General features: G+C 37.9%; 1 protein-coding gene across 1 annotated transcript in view; it reads left to right on the top strand.

Annotated features, from left to right (window-relative positions):
* Positions 1–647: 647 nt before the first annotated feature.
* Positions 648–20,556, top strand: part of LOC141445781 (mariner Mos1 transposase) — a 56,712-nt gene continuing 36,803 nt past the window's right edge. The window contains exon 1 of the mRNA XM_074111793.1: positions 648–968. Within this exon, the coding sequence (XP_073967894.1) occupies positions 648–968 (321 nt within the window). The remainder of the gene's footprint in view (positions 969–20,556) is intronic.

Here is a 20,556-nt window from a genome sequence, read left to right as displayed (position 1 = left end):
TGCTCTCAGACTGACTGTAGGTAGTGACCCATGATCCCTTAAGTATTTTGAACCTCACTCTCTATACAGTAATGAGTATGACCTGTGTAAGTGTGTAAGTATTGTGTCTATGCGTGTAATATCGTTGTATTCCAACAAAATTGTATCGATTAGTTATTTAGTTTCGTTTTTATTCCAATTCAAAAATGGAAGAACAAGACGCGCATTTCAGACATATTTTATTGTATTATTTCCGAAAAGACAAGAACGCATCGTAAGCACACAAGAAGTTATGTGCCTTATATGAGAATGAAGCCTTGAAAGAAAGGCAGTGTCAAAATTGGTTTGCCGAATTTCGTTCTGGTGAATTTTCACTGAAAAATGCTCAACGATCTGGCCGTTCAGTTGAAATTGATGAGACCCATATTAAGGCCATTATCGATTCAGATCGTCATAGCACAGCGCGTGAGATTGCAGAGAAGCTCAATGTATCGCATACGTGCATTGAAGAAAGATTAAAACAGCTTGGCTATGTCAAGAAACTCGATTTTTGGGTCCCTCATCAGCTTAAGGAAATTCATTTGACGCAACGCATTAGCATCTGCGATTCGCTTCTGAAACGCAACGAAATTGATCCATTTCTGAAACGACTGATTACTGGCGACCAAATGTGGATAGTTTATAACAACGTTAATCGGAAAAGATCGTGGGTGATGCAAGACGAACCAGCTCAGACGACACCAAAAGCTGAGATTCACCAAAAAAAGATTATGCCGTCAGTTTGGTGGGATTATAAAGGAATTCTGTACTTTGAACTCTTACCAAGAAACCAAACGATTAATTCAAACGTGTACGTTCAACGACTCGCCAAACTGAGCGATGCAGTTGAAGAAAAGCGGCCAGAATTGGCAAATCGTAAGGGTGTTGTTTTCCAGCATGATAATGCAAAGCCCCACACATCTTTGGTCACTCGCCAAAAATTATTGGAACTTGGGTTGGGATGTGTTGTCAAATCCACCATATAGCCCAGACCTTGCGCCTTCAGATTACCATTTATTTCGTTCCATACAGAACTCCTTAAATTGTAAAATTTTTAATGACGCTGATGATGTAAAATCACATTTAATTCAGTTTTTTGCTGGCAAAAGTCAGAAATTTTCTGAACATGGAACTGTGACACTGCTTGAAAGATGGCAAAAGGTCATCGACAAAAACGGATGATATCTAATTGAATAAAGTTATATTTCTAAGCAGAAATTTTGAATTTTCACTTAGTTTCCAAGTAATCCCAGTTATAAAACATTATTCCTATTATCTTTCATCTATAATGCATATATTTAATCAAATTCACAAAACTTCGCCGGGCATTCACAAACACTTATCCACTCATGTGTCACCGGATAGCAAGTCTGCAAGAGCCGAACAGGCGGAAACACTGCCACGAATCGGTTTCTCGGGACATTCCGCGAGTGTCACGACACCCGTAGAAAAATCAGAAATTACGAGGTTATCCGATGCGCGGAATGGTACTGGGAACCCACACATGCCACGGCGACAGGGCCTCGTGCACCGCACCCACACGGACGCTCGTGCGGCCCGCGACGAGCACCCACACCAAAGTACGGGGCGCGCGAGTTCACATGCTGGTTTCCACACGCATAATCACCTGTCTCGTCCATCATAAGCAGCGTACCTGGCCAGATGTAATGCGCCGCGGGCCCACGCAAAACCCGTCCGACATCGCAACGTTTCAACACACGCCCACGATCGGTCGGCTCGCTTTCAAAATGTCGTAAGTCAAATTGCCCCGGCCGCGCACCGTTTCATCATCCGGATCCGGGCCATGGCTCGTGTACGAGCCCGCGTATATATGCAACGAACGATGAGTTTGTCGTGTCGATCGATGCGCGTTTTCGATGAAAAATGGTACCTTCCAGGCGAGATTGGTGTTGATGTTACCGTTGTTGGCCAGGTTTTCGGCGCTGAAAGTTTGGTACGAGAGACATGGCGGAGTGGAGGGAATTGCAGGGTGGTTTGGTTAATTTGACGATGGTTAAGCTTCGTACACTGACACTTATTAATATTTGGTACGACAATGTCGGAGAAATTAGAAAATTAGCAACAGAGTGTATACCAGCGAGCTTCTTATGTTTTTCTTTTTCGCCTTATCGATAATTAGTCTTATCACTAATTATTACATCCGATGGGGAAATGATATGTACAAAATCAGAACATGGGAAACAGAGCCACTTTTGAGTTAAAATTACGAAATTTTTATAATTTCACGCCAGTTTTGAACATAATTGTGTTCGATATCTTAGACACGTTTGAGAATATTTTTTACTAAAATTTTAAAATATAATGTTTTATACTTGTAATAATGATATTTATGTAATATAATTAGAAAAATATAGAAAAATACAATCTTTCAGTTTTATTTAGGCACATGATATAAGGCAGCGTCTGAGTCACGTTACTACGTGTATTAGCTACCTGGTGGAAAATTAGCTTACTTATTTTCATGTTTTTACCTAAAATTGCCCCTTTACTGTAATAAATAAATTTCTCTTCACGGGTTATATTCAAAGAAAGAGTGAATTTGAGAAAATGGAAACTAGAAGCGTCGATAAAATATATTTGCAAAGTATGATAAAGGTGGATCATTGGTTTAAAACTCACAACCAACGATCAAAATTTGCATGCATTGTTTTATAATTTACGCGATGAGTGCGGCGATAGTGATAAAAGAAGTGGAAGTATTTTGGGACAAAGCAGATATCTCTGTAAGAAGAAACTTACGACAAAATCAATAGCAATGCATCAAAGCTAGCGACAGTTGCAATGGAGTCATAAACGTGGAAGTGAATTACAAAAAGGAAGAGAAAAGGAATTCGTTGACTCGCTGGATGATCTTGATATCGTTGGGGATGATAGAAATTGACGAAGATGATCTTTTTCTTTTAAATGAAAGTAAAAAGTGCAGAATAGGATCAATGACTGGAGCAGACGGAAATTTCATGAAAAAGGAGCACCGAACAGCAATTCTGCAAGAAGTGGAAGATCTTTGCAAACGACGATACGATGCAATGGAGAAAATACAAGATATTTTTATTTCTGAATTTGTTTTGATATATTTGTAGATTACAGATTAATTGTTTTCGTATATTGCAAAATAGATAGAAGATGAGCATGTTATTCTTAACAAACTAGAGCCGAGTAATCCAGAAAAGTCAAAGGGAAACAACAAGTAATTAATGTGAAACTCGTCGTCGCTTTAGATAAATATATAATAAATAAGATAAGTGATCAGGATGCAGTTTGAATCTTAATTGCTACTGCACGTTTTAGATAAACAAATAATTAATTCACGATTTACTCTTCGTGTAGAACGAGTGAAACGAAACATTTTACAAAATGCACTAAAAACGGTAACCGTTAATTGGAATGGGAAAATGTTATAATATTTAACTGGGAAAATTGCATGTTTTTATTACCTAGGAGGAAAACGAAAGCTTTTCGGAGTTCCTGTAATAATAAGTGGCGAGGAACAAGCGATAGCTATATTCCAGTTATTAGAAACACAGAAATTAACAAATAAAATATAAACAATTTTCTGGATACAACGTTCACAAATATGGGACGATTTCAAGGTGCTCATTGTACACATTTAAATAGACGAAATTAATATTTTGATGTACTTTGTTTATTGGTTTAATTATTAGGTATTTCGTTCGTCGCTTATTATTATTACGCAAAAGTTTGTGTATTAAATAAATAATATTTATGTTCTGCTTACTAGAATAAGCGGAATAAAACAATAAATAAACAATAAATTCAATAACATCATTATAAACAAATACATAGATAAATATATTTTTATAACTGCATTTTACTTTTTTATTTTATTCCAAGATCATTTTGATTGTCACTAGTATTGGTATATTTATAGCGTTTTTATGTAAAATACAATAGGAATGCAAAGAGATGGATGACGCGGTGACAGTATCTCCTACGAATCGATTTCTACGGCAACGAGATCGATTCTTACTGGTTGTCACAGCGTCAAACGAGTTGGATCAGCTTCTTCGATTAGACTTCTCGAGATCCTCATCGTTTTCAAGTTCATTAAAAAGAGACAACTTGCCGCAGTTTGCAATAAAGAATATTGCGTGAAAATCAAGCAGCAGAAGAGTAGCCATCTAGCATAGCACGTTTCAAAAGTAAGCAGTCGACTCCTTCGACAACTTAATCGATGAATCCAATCAGCTGGCAACCGGAAAACTCAGCTTGTATATTCGTATAACTCTTTCACCAAAGCAAATAAATAAAATACGCGAAAAATAAGCAAAGTCAAATATTTCCACAGATTTCACGATAATTGTGATAAGCAACTGAGTTGTTGCTGGAACGAGGGTTCCGCAATTAATTTTTCATTCATAGAACGGAGGAAGCATTTCGTTAAAATCGTCTTCTCGACGGGAAATTTATCTTCGTTCGGTTGGCTTCGCGATGAATCCTCGCGTACACAATGGCCACGGCTCGAGCATCGATTCGAGTTTCGATTTAGCTTGGCGCACCTGCGAACGAAAGTCCTGCTCTCGCGATGGAAATCACGCATGGATCCATCGCGGATCGTTAATGTCCGGCTGTCAAGCTGTCGCACGAGTCGCCTACGTCTTCCTTCGAAAGTTGAAACGTCGACTGACCGGCCGATTATCCCGTCGAAATTTGAAATCCCTGAACCGAGAGGTGCGTACAGCTTCTCTCTCTCTCTCTCTGTCTCTGTGGACATGTTCACGTGAAAGCGGAAAGCGGAAGTCACGGTGAATCGATTTCGTGGCAATATCCTTTTGGGACGCGAGAAAGAAGTTTAATTTAATCGCGAAGCGAAGTAATTTTAAAATTGTTGCGTTGATCGATGGTGTATGATAATGCGGCGTGTACAAGTAAGCGTAGAAAAACATAAAAAGTACGTGTCGTCGTGTAAATTATCATTTGAAAGATAAATTTCCACGAATGATAGCTCTTTTAAAGAAGTTTCAGCTCGTTAGTAGCGACAAGAGAAGATACGCGTTAAATAATTGGAAGCAATTACAGCTACATATGTATAATAAGCGTAATTTAAAAACAAGGTGAACGGCTATCAACGTGGAATGAGATTGGAAAAAAAGGGAATGAAGGTGACCAATTAGTCCAAGATCGATCCAGTGGTATAGTGGAGAAGTAATTTGAAAAATTTGAATGGCAGGTGACGATTGGACCGATGGTTCTGCTGTGCTCGTTACGCATGGCCTAATGTGGAACAAGACAGGGAGGAGGGAATGGAATCGGTTCTTATACATAGCCCCAAGGAACGGGCACGTACGGCCGCCATTTTTGGTCGTTTCGTTAATTAATCCCGAGTGCCTAGCGTGAAAGCCATTACTTTTTGTCTCAGCCCGACCAGACACGGCTAATTTCATCGCAAACTGGACTCTCAGAAAGCACGCTGGTCATCTACACGCGAACCCTTTTATCTCTCTCGCCTTCCTCTCTCTGCTTTTCTCCCCTCTACGCTTATCCGCCACTGGTCGTCCGCCTCTAACGGGCATAGTGCACGCTCGTTTTTGCCAACGAAATTCCACGTCCAGGTGAAAAAGGAATCCTAACCGAATTTTTTGCAACGGCTCCCATTCGTCCCACAGGACCAACGATTCGTTCGCTTGGATCTGCTTTCTCTTCCGATCCACGCTCTTGAAATATTAATTTTTTGCACCGGTTTTGGCGCATCGTTAGAATTACTGGCGGTTAAGTGGCTTTGACTTCTGACACAAGAAACGGAAGCATTTCTTGTTCATCGTCCTCGATCGTGTATTACAAAATCGTAACGAGTGGCACAATGGAGAGAAAAAGCATTATGATTTGTGTAAGCGATAAAGGTGAAGATCGTGGTTCACCGGGAAGATCGCAAGAGTGTAATTAATGTGGAATTAGATGTGTTATACATTTCATAAAGGGATCTAGATCGTGTGAGCGATTAGGATACGAACGAGGATACAGCCTTGTCTAATAATGTTTCACTAACAGCAACAAACCTTAACTCTCAATAGGATCTTAGTCGCTTCCTCCGTTAAATTACTCTACATATATTCATTATTCCAACGCCATTAATACATCTTGTGGAGAAGCTACTTACTTGCAGAAGACACACGGACATTAGCTCTCATCAACGGATCCCATAATTAGCCTTCCATTAGGACGTTCAAGATTCAAGTGATAAAAAATTAACAAACAAAGAAGAAGAAATTTGCAAGAACGAACACCGAGTCTATATATCAAACGCGCCCAACCTGTTAAATCTGTTTCTTCCGAATCTTGATGCGTCTTTTAACATCCGTCGAACACATCCGTAGGAAATATCCTTGTTACATAAACCGCAGATACTAAAATTATATTTACCACGATAATTTAGCTACAGACGATACGGACATAAATTCATTTCTCGTAAAAATCAGATCCATCTCTCTGAATTACTGTAATTGCAAGTACACAAGCAATAAAAAGTTTCAACACGTTTTTCTAATTGTACTGTACCAAGTACCCTGCTAATTTTATTTCCAATCCGACACTAATCATACGGATACCAATGATATAATTTTCTTGATTTTTCTTTTAAACTTCTTCGATTTACGCAACACCGTCGACTCCAATTTTAAATACTTGACGAAATCCTATTTGTTGTTCCTTGAACGAAGAATGATGGATCGTGACGAATGGAGCATTTTTTTCAGTTTTTCACTGATCGGTGTTCGATCGATTTTTCTCGTTTGCACTCGAGAGACGCTAAAAAACGTTCGTCGAGGTGGATGCAGCGAGCAGCAAATAAGGCGTGGTGGAGACGCGCGCGAGCGAAGCGATTATTCGACTCATGCGGGCTGCCGCAAAATTGAGAGTTAACGAACCTCGACGAACCCGCTGACACTCGGCGAGTTGCGCAATCGTGTCCGTGGCACAGGTTAAATCCGCGCGCGATGCCGCTGACACACGCGCGCACACGCCAGAGGATGAGGCCACGATCCGTGAAACGCTCGTCGTGGCTGACTCGAAAAGTTGACAGGCAATTTATTCGAACGAGCGTGCCAGACGAGTTTCCGTGGCATGTCGCTTTTCTAATTGCCTGCTTAACCGTTTAACGGTTTGTTTGCGCGACGACCTGCCAGAGGATCGTTTGAATCGTCTCTTTACGTTTCATTCGATTCTATTTTTTTTTTTTTTTTTGTTAACTACATGAGATGACAGTGAAATTAGTGATTCTAATTTCATAGTGTATTCTATTCTTTCAAAGTGTAACGAATGTTCATATGTATAAACATATACTCGGGTTTATAAATATCGAAAGACCTGAAATCTTCTCGTACCGGTGATCTAATGTTGTTGACGGAATTGTACAAGTTATCAGTTGAAATAAATAAATATTCTTCAATAATAATGACAAAGTTGATATGCGGAATATTTAATTAGAAGGTTAAAAAGTTATTTTAAGAATTTCAAGAAAAAAAATAACGAATTAGAATAAAAAGAAAATATTTTATAAATCGAAGAACTGGGACACTTTCTACTTAATATCCTGAACTTTTCACATTACAATGAATTACCGTATTTTCTCAAAACGAGCAGCAGTATAAGGAAAGTTGTAAAATATCCGAAGCAAAAATCTGTATTCAATGATTGACTTCACCGTGGGATGATATACGGGAAAGTTTACGGTCGTTCGAGCGTTCTTGCCCGGTTTTTAATAGAAATCTCCAGTCACGCGCGGCACAATAATTTCTCACGAACGTGCAAGCACGAGAGACGTTCACGGGTCTGCAGTATTTTCAGCACGTGGACGTGAACAATTATATTGTTCGATCGGTCGGCTAGCATCGCGCTAAACGTCTGTATCCGGTGATCTGTATGCGAACCTTGTTCGTATTCTTTCACGATTCACCGTTATGTCCACGACAATAAAGTCGTTCGTAATTGTCGACGAGCATTTTCTTATTCATGGACTTTCTCGTGAGCAGCGGCGAGGAAAAAACGCGTCATTTATTTTTACAAATATAGCGAGTCCCGATGAAACTTTTATGAAGAATTAGTCTCCCTACGTTTACCAAGATCCAATTAATTCTTTAACGTGGACACTCACCATTGTAGATACTTCCAATGACGGAAGAGTCGTCGATTTTCATCGAAAGAACATCGATTAATCGTTTCTTAGTAATGTTAGTAAATATTTTAACGTTCCTTAAGAAACTTTAGTCGCGTGACCGAGAACCTACAGATTGAGCCAGGCTGGAAGATTATTAGAGTTAATTTTGGAGAAGAGAAGGTATCTAATACAGAAAATATGACTACGTCATGAGCTTTGAAATTAAATAAAATGACGATTTTGGCAATTCGAGATTAATTGATAATATACTATATTTTAGCACTAGAACTATCGATAATTAACACGAAGCTATTTTTACCAAAACTAGTCAAAATAACTGGTCTTTAAAAAATACGTAATAATAGAATATTTTTATATTTCACGGTATTATTAATTCATCTGGGACCATCATCCCTAAACGGGGGTTGACACGTTTATAAAATTGTAGAACCAGTTATTTTGGCTGCTGTGATATTTCTAGCGCTAGCATCTAGCGATCTAGCGATCGATCGGGAATTTTCCTGATATCATCATATCGAATGATACGCGGTAAAAATTTGAAAAACGTGTAGCAGGTTGTACAAAACGAGGAAACTGGTTAATTGGAGTGTTAATTGGACAAGTACCAGTCATTTTGGTTGGTATTGTTAAAAGTAGCCTTGATACAAAATTCGTTGCGCAAGTCACTACATCAAAAAATATAACATGAAGTAGAAATTTTAAAATAAAATTATAAAACCAACCAATGTGACTGTTGTGGTAGTTCTAGTGTTAACGTAGTGAATCTTGTGTACGTCATTAACACTAACCTCACCTGATTAAATGACCAGTTTCAAAATTTAATTTAAGATTCTACATTCGTTGTTATTTCTTTTGCTCGTCTAACTTTATTGAAATTTTTATATTAACAAACATTGAGAAATTAATTAATCAGATAATATCTGATCATTTGATATCTGGTAAAGTTAGCGTTAGGGAAATAGCATCTAAACAGAAATTCTTTTTCATCTTCAAAGTATTATAAATAATATTCATTTGAATATTCCGATATATTTATGTTTATATATTTTGAATATTTCGTATATTCTATATTTTTGTATATACAAATTTTTCATGAATGCGTAAATATTCGCAATCCAGTAATTATACTATCAAACCGTCTCTATCCAATCGAAATTCTAACAAATATGATATACAGTATCTGAGACTGGGAAGACTCGGCTGAAATAAATTTATCCACAATGTCAGCTGGACGTTTGTTATATTCCTTGTGTCAAAAATCATACGCGACGACATCATTTCCAGGTTGCGCCGGGAAGAAAGAAGGTACACGAGTTTCTTTGGGTTCAAAAGGTGAGGCAGAGGATCGGTGAAAAGGACAAAATTGCTATCCCTTGCTTGAATATAAATTCTCGTGGTGGCAGTGGTTGTTTCTCAGCACGAATTGCGGTGCGGCAAACACAGCGGAAGGCGTTCTTGTTTTCTATGGGGCAGGATCGATCTATGGTCCGCCATTGAGAAGAGGGAGAGAGCCAAGAGGGTTTTCTGGTATCGCCGTATGGCAAACAGCAGATGTGCTGTACACCCGTACCTCTCCTTCTTCCACCCTTCTCCCCCCTTTTCCATCCCCTTCTCTATCTTTTTCCGGCCCTCTTCGCAACGTCCCTTCTTTCATTCGCCACCTTTCTCTGTTTTATGGACTCATCGTACATCCACTCTCCCTGCATGGGTGTGTTTACCATAAGGCAAGTATTGTCGAACGCCCAAATGACACTCATAGATATGTCAGCTTCTTTTTTTCCCCTTCTTCTTCTTCTTCTTCTTCTTCTTCCTCGATGCAGGCATTCCACCAGATATATACGAAGATTCGATTTACGAGGGATGCTCCGAGAGAGACATGCTTCCCTGTTCTTCGTTCGTAAACGAATGCCGCGTGTACTCTGTTTGAGAACTGTATTCGATGATTTTTATTTATCTACGTTCGACAGGATAAGTACGAGAATATTATGAATTTAGAAGCTAATTTACACTGGATTGGTTAAATTGAACATTGAGTTTCGTAATTAATAATGGACTTTTATCCGTTAAGTAAATCACGGTACGATGAATGATGTTGGCAGATCCTAATCTCTTAATGTGATTTCCCTATCGATTGGGGTTTCACACGTTTCACCCCTCGATGAATAGGGGTGAAATTATAAAATGAGGATATCAATGGCTTCCTTAGAAACATTTCATCTTCGATGATTTTATATTATAGTTGTTATATATTAAAGATAGATAATATTAACTATAATATAATATTTATTTATAATATAAATTCAACAAAAATTGTCCTACTTTCACCAATATGTGAAATCCTAATTCCTTTGTCACAGTAAAGGAAATTTGTTAATATTATTTATCTTTAATATATGGAATTATAAAATGAGGATATCAATGGCTTCCTTAGAAATATTTCATCTTCTTATATTATATTTTATATTAATATAATCTTATAGTTGTTATATATTATATTATAGTTGTTATATATTAAAGATAAATAATATTAACAACTTTAATATCTTTAATATATCTTTAATATATAACAATTATAATATAAAATCATTGAAGATGAGATGTTTCTAAGGAAGCCATTGACATCCTCATTTTATAATTTCATGTATTAAAGATAAATAATATTAACAACTATGATATAAAATCGTTGATGATGAGATGTTTCTAAGGAAGCCATTGACATCCTCATTTTATAATTTCATATATTAAAGATAAATAATATTAACAACTATGATATAAAATCGTTGATGATGAGATGTTTCTAAGGAAGCCATTGACATCCTCATTTTATAATTTCATATATTAAAGATAAATAATATTAACAACTATGATATAAAATCGTTGAAGATGAGATATTTCTAAGGAAGCCATTGACATCCTCATTTTATGATTTCATATATTAAAGATAAATAATATTATCGTTAATATATGAAATCATAAAATTAGGATATCAATGGATATCAATCAATATAGTTGTTAATATTATTTAACAACTATAATATAAAATCGTTGAAGATGAGATGTTTCTAAGGAAGCCATTGACATCCTCATTTTATGATTTCATATATTAAAGATAAATAATATTATCGTTAATATATGAAATCATAAAATTAGGATATCAATGGATATCAATCAATATAGTTGTTAATATTATTTAACAACTATAATATAAAATCGTTGAAGATGAGATGTTTCTAAGGAAGCCATTGACATCCTCATTTTATAATTCCATATATTAAAGATAAATAATATTAACAAATTTCCTTTACTGTGACAAAGGAATTAAGATTTGATGTATTGGAGAAAGTAGGACAATTTTTGTCCAATTTATGACGCACCAGTAACGTTATACGAGCAGAGTATTCTCTACAAAGAGATAGTTAATTAAAAAAGAAGAAAAAGAGAATGTTCGGGCCATGGGTCGAAGCTTAGCATCGAAAAGCAGGGGACCATTTTGTTCCTTCCAATTTAAGAAGGAGGAAATGATACGGGGTTCGTCCCTTCTCCGCATGGAGTCCCATGTATATTCCAAGCAGACACAAAAGAAAATAATTAGCTCTCCTGCCGATGGATAGATAAACGTACGCATCCAGACAATTTTGGTGGGCAATGATTATTAACAGCCAGCAGGGTGCCCGCGGTTAGCTGTCCGTGTTCGAACAGCCAGGAATTAATTAGTCGTTAAATCAATCTTAAACGAGGAATAAGCCTCTACTGCTTTAAAGCGTAATTCGTCAGTGTCGACCGATGTTTAATTTAGCAACATTGACGGTTATCTAGCTCTACTTGTATGGTTAACTCCCTACCCTATAATACCTTGTGGTTCTGCTTTATAATCATATTTCATCACAACTGTACTTGTAAAGAAGTTGAGTTTCGACCGTAATTTTCATTCTTTACACCGCACTGAAGATATCTAAATACAAATTACATAAGTATATGATGTTTCTATATTATGCATCGGATATGCTGTTACTATGATAAATAAAAGAACGATATAATCTATGTTCAGTTTCACGTTCCTGAGACTTTTTTCACGCTGCGAAGTCCCAATAATTAAATCCTCGTCGATCTTTCCTGTAAAAGTCCTACGATCCTTTGCCTATTATTTTTAAAAGTATTACAACGATTATGTTGCGCACGTTGATGTAGAATATGTATATTTACAGACAGGACTATCAGCGTGTGTTTCAATGATTAAATATCCTAATGAGTATTATACGTCGAATATTTTATATACCTTTTTCATAAATATATAAAAATTCTCAGCACTAAAGCCCAACTTCAGCCTAATCTCCCATCAGGAATTATCAAGAAGCATCTGACAAACGAAGACCTAACCATGGACGATTCCTACGAACCTCCTGAGCCGATCTTTTCGAATTCAATTCAAAGCAGAGCGCGCAAAAAGTACGCAAAGCTGGAACCCAGTCACGTCAGGCCTGTCCCTCTGGATCGAACGATTTCAATTCGCCAGGTCGATCTGCTTTTTTCGTCTAGCGTTTCTCTTATCGCGGTCTGGCGAAAAATTCGGCTACAAGGTGTATCGTGCGTGGATTCCAGCGATGGTAGGACCACAACAAAATCCTCACATGGCCGAGGCAGGGCTGGAGGACTCGCGAATTCCGTGCTGTTGTTCGTAGCTACTGCGAGAGAAGAATCGTTCCAGCTTCTTCTACAGGGTGGAAAAAAAAATGGGCGGCGCTTTGGATGTGACGGGACCAGATCTAGGCCCCAAGACGAGGCAGCGAGGCTGGGCTTTAGATCTGTCGGGCCCTTTCCCCTTCCCTTTTGCTCGATCCTATCCTTTCTCCTCTCTTGGCCTGCTAGCGAAGAACAGAGGAGGGACGAAAGAGAAAAAGAGAGATCGGCCAACCATCGCACCGGCAGCCTGCGCGGCGACCCGCGGGAATATCATCTAGCGATGGGCAAGAAACCTTTCCATGGTTTTTACTATTATTAATATTAGACGCACTTTCCAGTATCGAAGAAAAAAGAAAATGTTATGTTTTAAACTCTCGCGTTAAAAATTAACGAAATATGTATGCTGTCGTTATATTTTTTGGAAAATCCCATAACTTTGGTTATTTGAAAGACAAAATGGTTATACGAAGACAGAAATAATAAATAATAATAGAGAGATTTTCAATCGTTCAAATAGCTTATGAATATTTAATACGATAAACATCGTGACGATATAAAATGCCTGACACTAATCGTATGCCATTTACGATATTCAAAAATGTTGATATTACTTAGCTCAAAAATTAACGACGTACCTTCTTCAATAGCATCGCATAATTATCCTCTTATTTTATCAAAACTGACAGAAATATTTATTTTTGGTTAATTGTTCGAGACAAATGGTTAAAATATTCGTCCAAGAGATTTAAAAGCGCCTTAAGTCCATCGCTGGGGTTCCTTTCAAGGAAACAGCGGCTTCGTCATTGTTGTTTATCGTCGTTTGTTGTCGTTCCTTCAGACGAATAATGTTATGATTCTCTCGTTTGACTTTCGTCCTTGTCAGGAACGCGTCTGACTCTGTGGGATTCGGAGGTGGTTTCGTCCGAAGAGGATATCGGTGCGATCAATGCACGTTCCTTTTGCTAGTCGCTCGTAAAAAGAGCAACTATCGTCGTAGCCGCCGGCATGATGGATGAGAAGAAATTCGTTCTGCGCTCCAACTCGTTATTGGATTAACGCGCCCCTTCGGGAACTCGTTATCGACTTATCGTCGATTTTGAATCTCAACTCTTACTCATCGTAAAGTTATTTGCGTATTTGGTACGCTGAATATCTTAGATTGATGCTATTTGAGATTAACGACAGGATCTGCAAGATGCAAGAGAGTCTCTTTCGAAAGAAATGAAGTTCGTAATTTGTGTTTGATAGCAGATTAGGATGTCAATTGATATTATGTTAGAATTTTATCTTAAAGTTAAGATTAATAATCTGTGGAAGACGCAATGTTTATGTTAAAATAATATTCGGTGATATTTATTAAACAGAACTACAGAACCAACTGTATATAAGTGAGTGATATGGTATAATTAACAAGGTATGCAGGTAAAGAATTTGTGGATTGTTGACAGTTGGCCAGTTACTCTCAGACCAGACGTAGGTAGTGACCCATGATCCCTTAAGTATTTTAAACCCCACACTCTATACAGTAATGAGTATGACCTGTGTAAGTGTCCTGTTCAAATGCCTGTGTGGGTATCTATGTAAGAGTATTTGTGTCTATGCGTGTAATATCGTTGTATTCCAACAAAATTGTATCGATTAGTTATTTAGTTTCGTTTTTATCCCAATTGAAAGATGGTAGAACAAGACGCGCATTTCAGATATATTTTATTGTATTATTTCCGAAAAGTCAAGAACGCATCGCAATCACGAAACTTAATAAATACCAAGAAGCGTGAGTTTATATTTAATACATCAACATTAATAGTTTTTAATTAATATTTAGTATATTATATACCCAGAAGCTGAAGTTAAAGTCAGACACATATCCCAATTAAGTCCGCAGTTTATTCATTCTTACATTACGTGCATCCTAACGATCTTGATGTGCCGCTACAACTGTGTAAATATTTTATGCTGCAATTCATTCTTTAGATTTTTATTGTAATATTAAAAATATTATAAATTGTAAATGTATGTAGTTAAACACTTTAGGAATCCTGGCATTATCAATCACCAGTAATGCTCATGCTTTAATAGGCATCAACATAATAGAACTCTGTTCTTAGTTTTTTAAAATTCCCATTTTACCTTAATTTAGGCTACCTACGTTTCATTTAGTTGATTAGGAACGAACTTCTAAAATGTTGATGAACATTCAGAAACTCTGGTGTTATTATTACAATCACAAAGCTTTATCCTTAGCGTTCCAGCCTTACCCTAATCTTCTGTACTTTCCATTTTATTTTGAGTATGAACGATTTTCTTATGCGTTAACATTAGATTTATTAAATTTTATACTTATTGTCAGTCCTCCAATCTTATTCTACTCTTCCTCATTTTTCATTTCGCTACGATTGGAAACAAATTTCCAAACCCTCGGGAAGTATCTAGAGTTGGCAACTAAGTGACTGCGGAATTTGTCAGTAGGTGGTCTTAGCACATTCTTTTGTTTTGTCAACGTGTTCAAAGCACCTAACATATTTTGTTTTCTTGTTGTTTAGACTTCCACCTTTAATTTAGTAAAAAAATTTGTTAGAATTTAATCTTAAAGTTAAGATTAATAATCTGTGGAAGACACAATGTTTATGTTAGAATAATATTCAGTGATATTTATTAAACAGAACAACAGAACCAAATGTATATAAGTGAGTGATATGGTATAATTAACAAGGTATGCAGGTAAAGAATTTGTGGATTGTTGACAGTTGGCCAGTTACTCTCAGAGTGACTGCAAGTAATGACCCATGATCCCTTAAATATTTTGAACCCCACTCTCTATACAATAATGAGTATGACCTGTGTAAGCGTGTAAGTATTGTGTCTATGCGTGTAATATCGTTGTATTCCAACATATTGCAATACATTATGTACATTTTTCTGTAGAAGGTTGTTCAATTTTATCTAAATATCTTCTAAATATTTGTATTTTTAATATAAATAATTATCTGTTTTCATATTGAAACTTGTCATCTCGCACATTTATTCCTTCTTTTTTATTAATAATATAAACAACGTCAGGCTGAACAGCGCTACTCTAAACTCAATCAAACCAATCTTTAGATCGAATCATCAGTAATCTCGACTGGATTCTCTCTGGACTCAAGGTTCTCGAGCAAAAAATTCGGATCGAACTCAATTAATCCTCGGTCAGCATCTTTGGCAAGCAGTCGTGGCCGGTTCGGTGAACGGCTCACGCGTCTCGAGTGTCTCGTCAAATTTGCATGCACTTACGAATATTGGCTGAAATGGGCGTATTCAGTTACACGGGGCCCGGGGCCAGCTGATTACCGGTGACACTCTATTCGAGTGAACCTCGAAGGCTTGACAAGCAGCCTGAAGACCACGTCGACACGGAGATAGGCGGTTGAAACAGAGACACCTCGGCAACACGAATGAAATATCTCTCTCACGAACATTGGCCACCGGTAGGAAGATTCTCGTTTCGTCGGCTGGATACTCGCGCACATACGCGGTCCCCTCATGGCCGGTGCTCGTGTCTGCGTCGGGCCCGTACGTATTAATCACGCGATTCGTCCATAACCGTATTTCAGCGCGCCACACTCAGAGATCAGACTACGATTCCACCAGCTCTACGGCTTCTCCACGATTTTCTCTTTACCTCTCTACCAACGTTTCTTCTGTGTTAGATAATTATCTAGAGCTGACGCAGCAATGAGATCCTTTGCTATAGTTACGACGATCGTCAGGTTACGTGCGAGTGCTGCGGATTTCGCATCGATCATGCGATAGTTTAATGGTCTGATTTATAGATGAGGCACGCTTCGACTAATGATGAAAATTTTAGTGTTATGTCTTTATGATCATGCGAGGTAAGTTTTGGTTTGCAAAGAAAGTGTTGATCAACTTTCTTTGGTAGATTCACTCGTCGACTCTGGCTGTTTTGATTTTCGGAATAACCTTGTGCACTGTGACTATCTCGATCTGCTACTGAACGTCATGTTTCAATGTCATGCTCGTTGGAATCGTTCGAAAGTTTCATGAATTTGATTAAAACGCTTTATTTTCTCGGTTCGTCTTATCGAATGCTATTATCATAGAAGTCTCTCCTGTTCTTTCTATTCGATTCTTCATAAAAATCGCAGATGTATGTAGAACTCTTCTGAGTTCATCGTACATTGTCCAATACGCCGATATCATATGTTTTCTTGAATTTGTCACAGATATATATGTTGTTGAACACACGTTGTATCTCCGTCGTATGAGTTTGTTTTTCTACTTTTCATGGAATTCGAAGACGAAGACGAAGAAAAGAGTCGATCGTTATTATGTCCGAGGTACCATAGGATCTCATCTAATTTCTCGTCAGGTTTCTCATTCTCTCATTGGGCCGAAGTTCGCCAACGTGCCGAGGAGTTCCTCGCCGAATTCCAGCGCAATATCTCGAATGCTCTGGCTAATACCTGGGGCTCGTAAAAAGCTCGCGGGAGCGCGGCTTCTAGTGGCGCAGTCGAACGGTGCGTTTACCGAAATCGTTATCAGCCGAGGCAAAGGGCCGCTATCCGAAACGAGCGTGTCGAACCTCTCGACTTTTTCCCGTTGTCCGCGTCGGGTGCTCGTCGCTTGTCACAGCTTGTGCCGGCTCGATTCGCAGGCGAGCCAACGCGCGAAACAGAAAACGAGGAACAAAAAGAAAAAAAATTGGAAAGAAGCGGACAGGGAGAAGAAAGAGGGAAGACACGATCCGGGAGCGAGTGAACGAAACACAAAGTGAGAGAAGACGAGAGGAAGACGAGGAAGGGCCCGAAGAAAGGGTAGACTGAAAACGAGTATCGTAACCACAGCGAACAAACTATAGTGAATTTCGACTTGGGTGGTCCAGGATCGGCAGCAGGCCCTGACTTCCCCGCCACCTCGTCAGATCGGCTCCCTTCGGCCCTCTTCTCTCTCGGGCCTCTCTTCACTCGCCCCACTTCTCTCGGGGCCCTTCTCTGCAGTGTCGACGGGCCCCTCTTCCCGCCTCGGTATCCCCCTCCATGACGGAAGCCGCGCCAGCCGCGAGCCACTCCTGGAGCTAAGCTATCGACCATAAGCGTTTGCCCACCTTTGCGTTTGCACGCGTTCCCCGTGTTATCCTACACATCCAGGCCCTTTAAACCATAAAGAATTGTTCGTTTGTTCGGAAAGTTCCTAGCCAAATTTAGAACCAACACAATAATTTCGTATATTCTACACGGAAAGAGCTTTAAAATTTACTTTTCTTCGATTGCTATCGATCAACCCTATATATATTATCATAATTGTTTCTATATTTGGCTTTGCAGTTACATGGTTTTTAATCCTCTACAACATTTTCAGAATGTCGAGCATCGGAAAATCCTGCCAAATTGTTAGCTGTTTGTAAAAGATTTAGCAGGGAAAACTTTGAAAGACTCGTTGCCCTTTTAAACATGTCTTATTGGATTCGTCATGGTTCGTTTGATCTTTAAGATTTGTAAGAAATGAATTTTAAAAGTTTGGTCGTTTGAGTGGAAGATACTTTCTGTAGATGAATTCGACGGTGTTTGTAGAAATTGGTATCGCTGAGGATGGCAGAGGATGAGAGAGATACAATTTCGTGGCTAGCCAAATGCGTCTGAATGCGTTATACTATAGTAGTTATGGCTGGATCGAACGATTCAGCCAGACGGCCTGCCGTGCCGTGCTCATTTGTATGCCCGTAATTAGAGAGCCACCCTCTAATACTGGTTCCTGGCGCGTGTTATAGTCTTCGTTTCGCCACCAAAAGGAAAACTCGAATTCTTTCATATTTTGCACACGGCTTCGTCTTTATTATACGGAAGGGTGCTCAACCTCAAACAGAGTTTAAATTTTACAATTTTTTAAAACCCCCTTTTTTTATTACATTTACATTTTGTAAAATTCTTTAAAACCAATCTGAACTTCTTAGAAGACATACCGATCAACTGCTGTTTTTATTTTTACTGGGATGCACGCGATATTATGCGGTTAGCGTTGAACTTCTCGAAAAATATTAATAAAACATTAAACCTAATCTGTCGAACCTTGTGATCTTTATCTTGATAGAACAAAATGGATCATACGTAATTGGATAAAATAATATGAAACGAAAAATGTGCATTCTCTTATAAAAGGAGACTTTTATAAGTTTATTTATCGCGAGTAGATAGGATAAATAATTGTAAATTCCAAGGTAAATTAATAGACGATGTCTGTAACTTCGCGCCTGATTATCATGTAATACAATTAAGAAAAAGAAACCTAAAAAGATAATTTGTTTCACCCATTAAATGTTATAATTACTCCAATTTAGATATTTAAATTTAAATAGAAATTAAATTTTTTACACTTTCGAATTTTCCACAAACGCATAAATATTTCCCCTTTAATCGTTACATACCTCTAGTTTTCAATTCATGAACGTTGATCAGTCCAGCCTTATGAATCGTTTAAATCAATATCACAGCATCAGAGAAAATAAGCGATAGAGTTGATTTTTTAAATGATTTTTTAAATGCAACCGGCTGTTGTTTCCACTGAACCCGGCTACCGACCTAGTTAAATAACTTACAGCCATGAAAATTTCTACCCGCGGACTCAGGGTTAGATTAACCAGGCGCTGTTCAAACAACGGATTCAATTAAACCCCGTAAAAATGGAAGTCGACGAGTCACGTGTACGTGCACGTCACAAGCGTAGACCGTGGCTCGTCGTGAGTGATAATTTACGATGTACCAAGCGACCCCCACTTGTCGGATTAATAGAGGGTTAATTTAGGCGAGTAGCTCGACGCGCCTGTTATCTCCCACGCAGTATTTGCACAGCTCATCCCAAATCGTACGTATCTCCCCCATCGGGTGAATAATTATTGCCAGCGCGATCGTCACGCTCGTGGCTGTGAATTCTGTATCCTTTCCCGGCCCGTGTAATCGTCCTGCGATCCTCTATTCTCGCCTTCATCCTCTTTTCCTTGTTAGTCACTTAACTTTATTCCACGCTATTTATCATTTTTGCACTTGCGATCCTTTTAAATGTAAGAAAGAACGATTGAAAATATATGACGATATAAAGATTGTTTAAATAAGGATCTGAGAAGGATGTACAAAAAATTAGGGATAACTTAAGAAGGGAATCTTATCGCGTTGATATTAATCCTTTGCATTCATATGTCGAGTCGACATTCTTTCATGTTCAGCTTTTTTTGTGAAAGAAAAGCAAGATTGCATCCTGGAAATTGTTTCGAGATATATCATAAGCTTAAAAATTAGAAAATATAACAATAGTGTGAATAAAACTAGTATTTATGTGAATTTCTTTTTTCCTTAGTTTATTTAAATTGTCTTATTTTTTAGTTAAAGAAAATTTCAAATAAAACACTGCTGCTAACGAAATTGAAATAAAATGCCGAAAGGGTTAATAATACGAACATGAATTTTAAACTACGATTATTGCTATTTATCTATTAATTACAATTAATTTTTTAGAGGAAAGAAATAATAGAAATTGCGACTTTACATGTATATCGTATATACGCTGTGAAAATGTGGCACCACTCCTTAGCTGTGTATCGAATTTTCTTCATAATTCGAAATTAATGCTATTATTTTCGAAGATTTTTTATTTTCAATTTTTGGCATTAACGGTCAAATAATTCCAAAGTTTTCAACGTAGCGTACGGACACTGA

Source organism: Bombus fervidus, chromosome 6 (assembly GCF_041682495.2).
Source record: "Bombus fervidus isolate BK054 chromosome 6, iyBomFerv1, whole genome shotgun sequence".
Classification (NCBI taxonomy): domain Eukaryota; kingdom Metazoa; phylum Arthropoda; class Insecta; order Hymenoptera; family Apidae; genus Bombus; species Bombus fervidus.
This window is presented reverse-complemented; position numbering and strand designations above follow the sequence as displayed.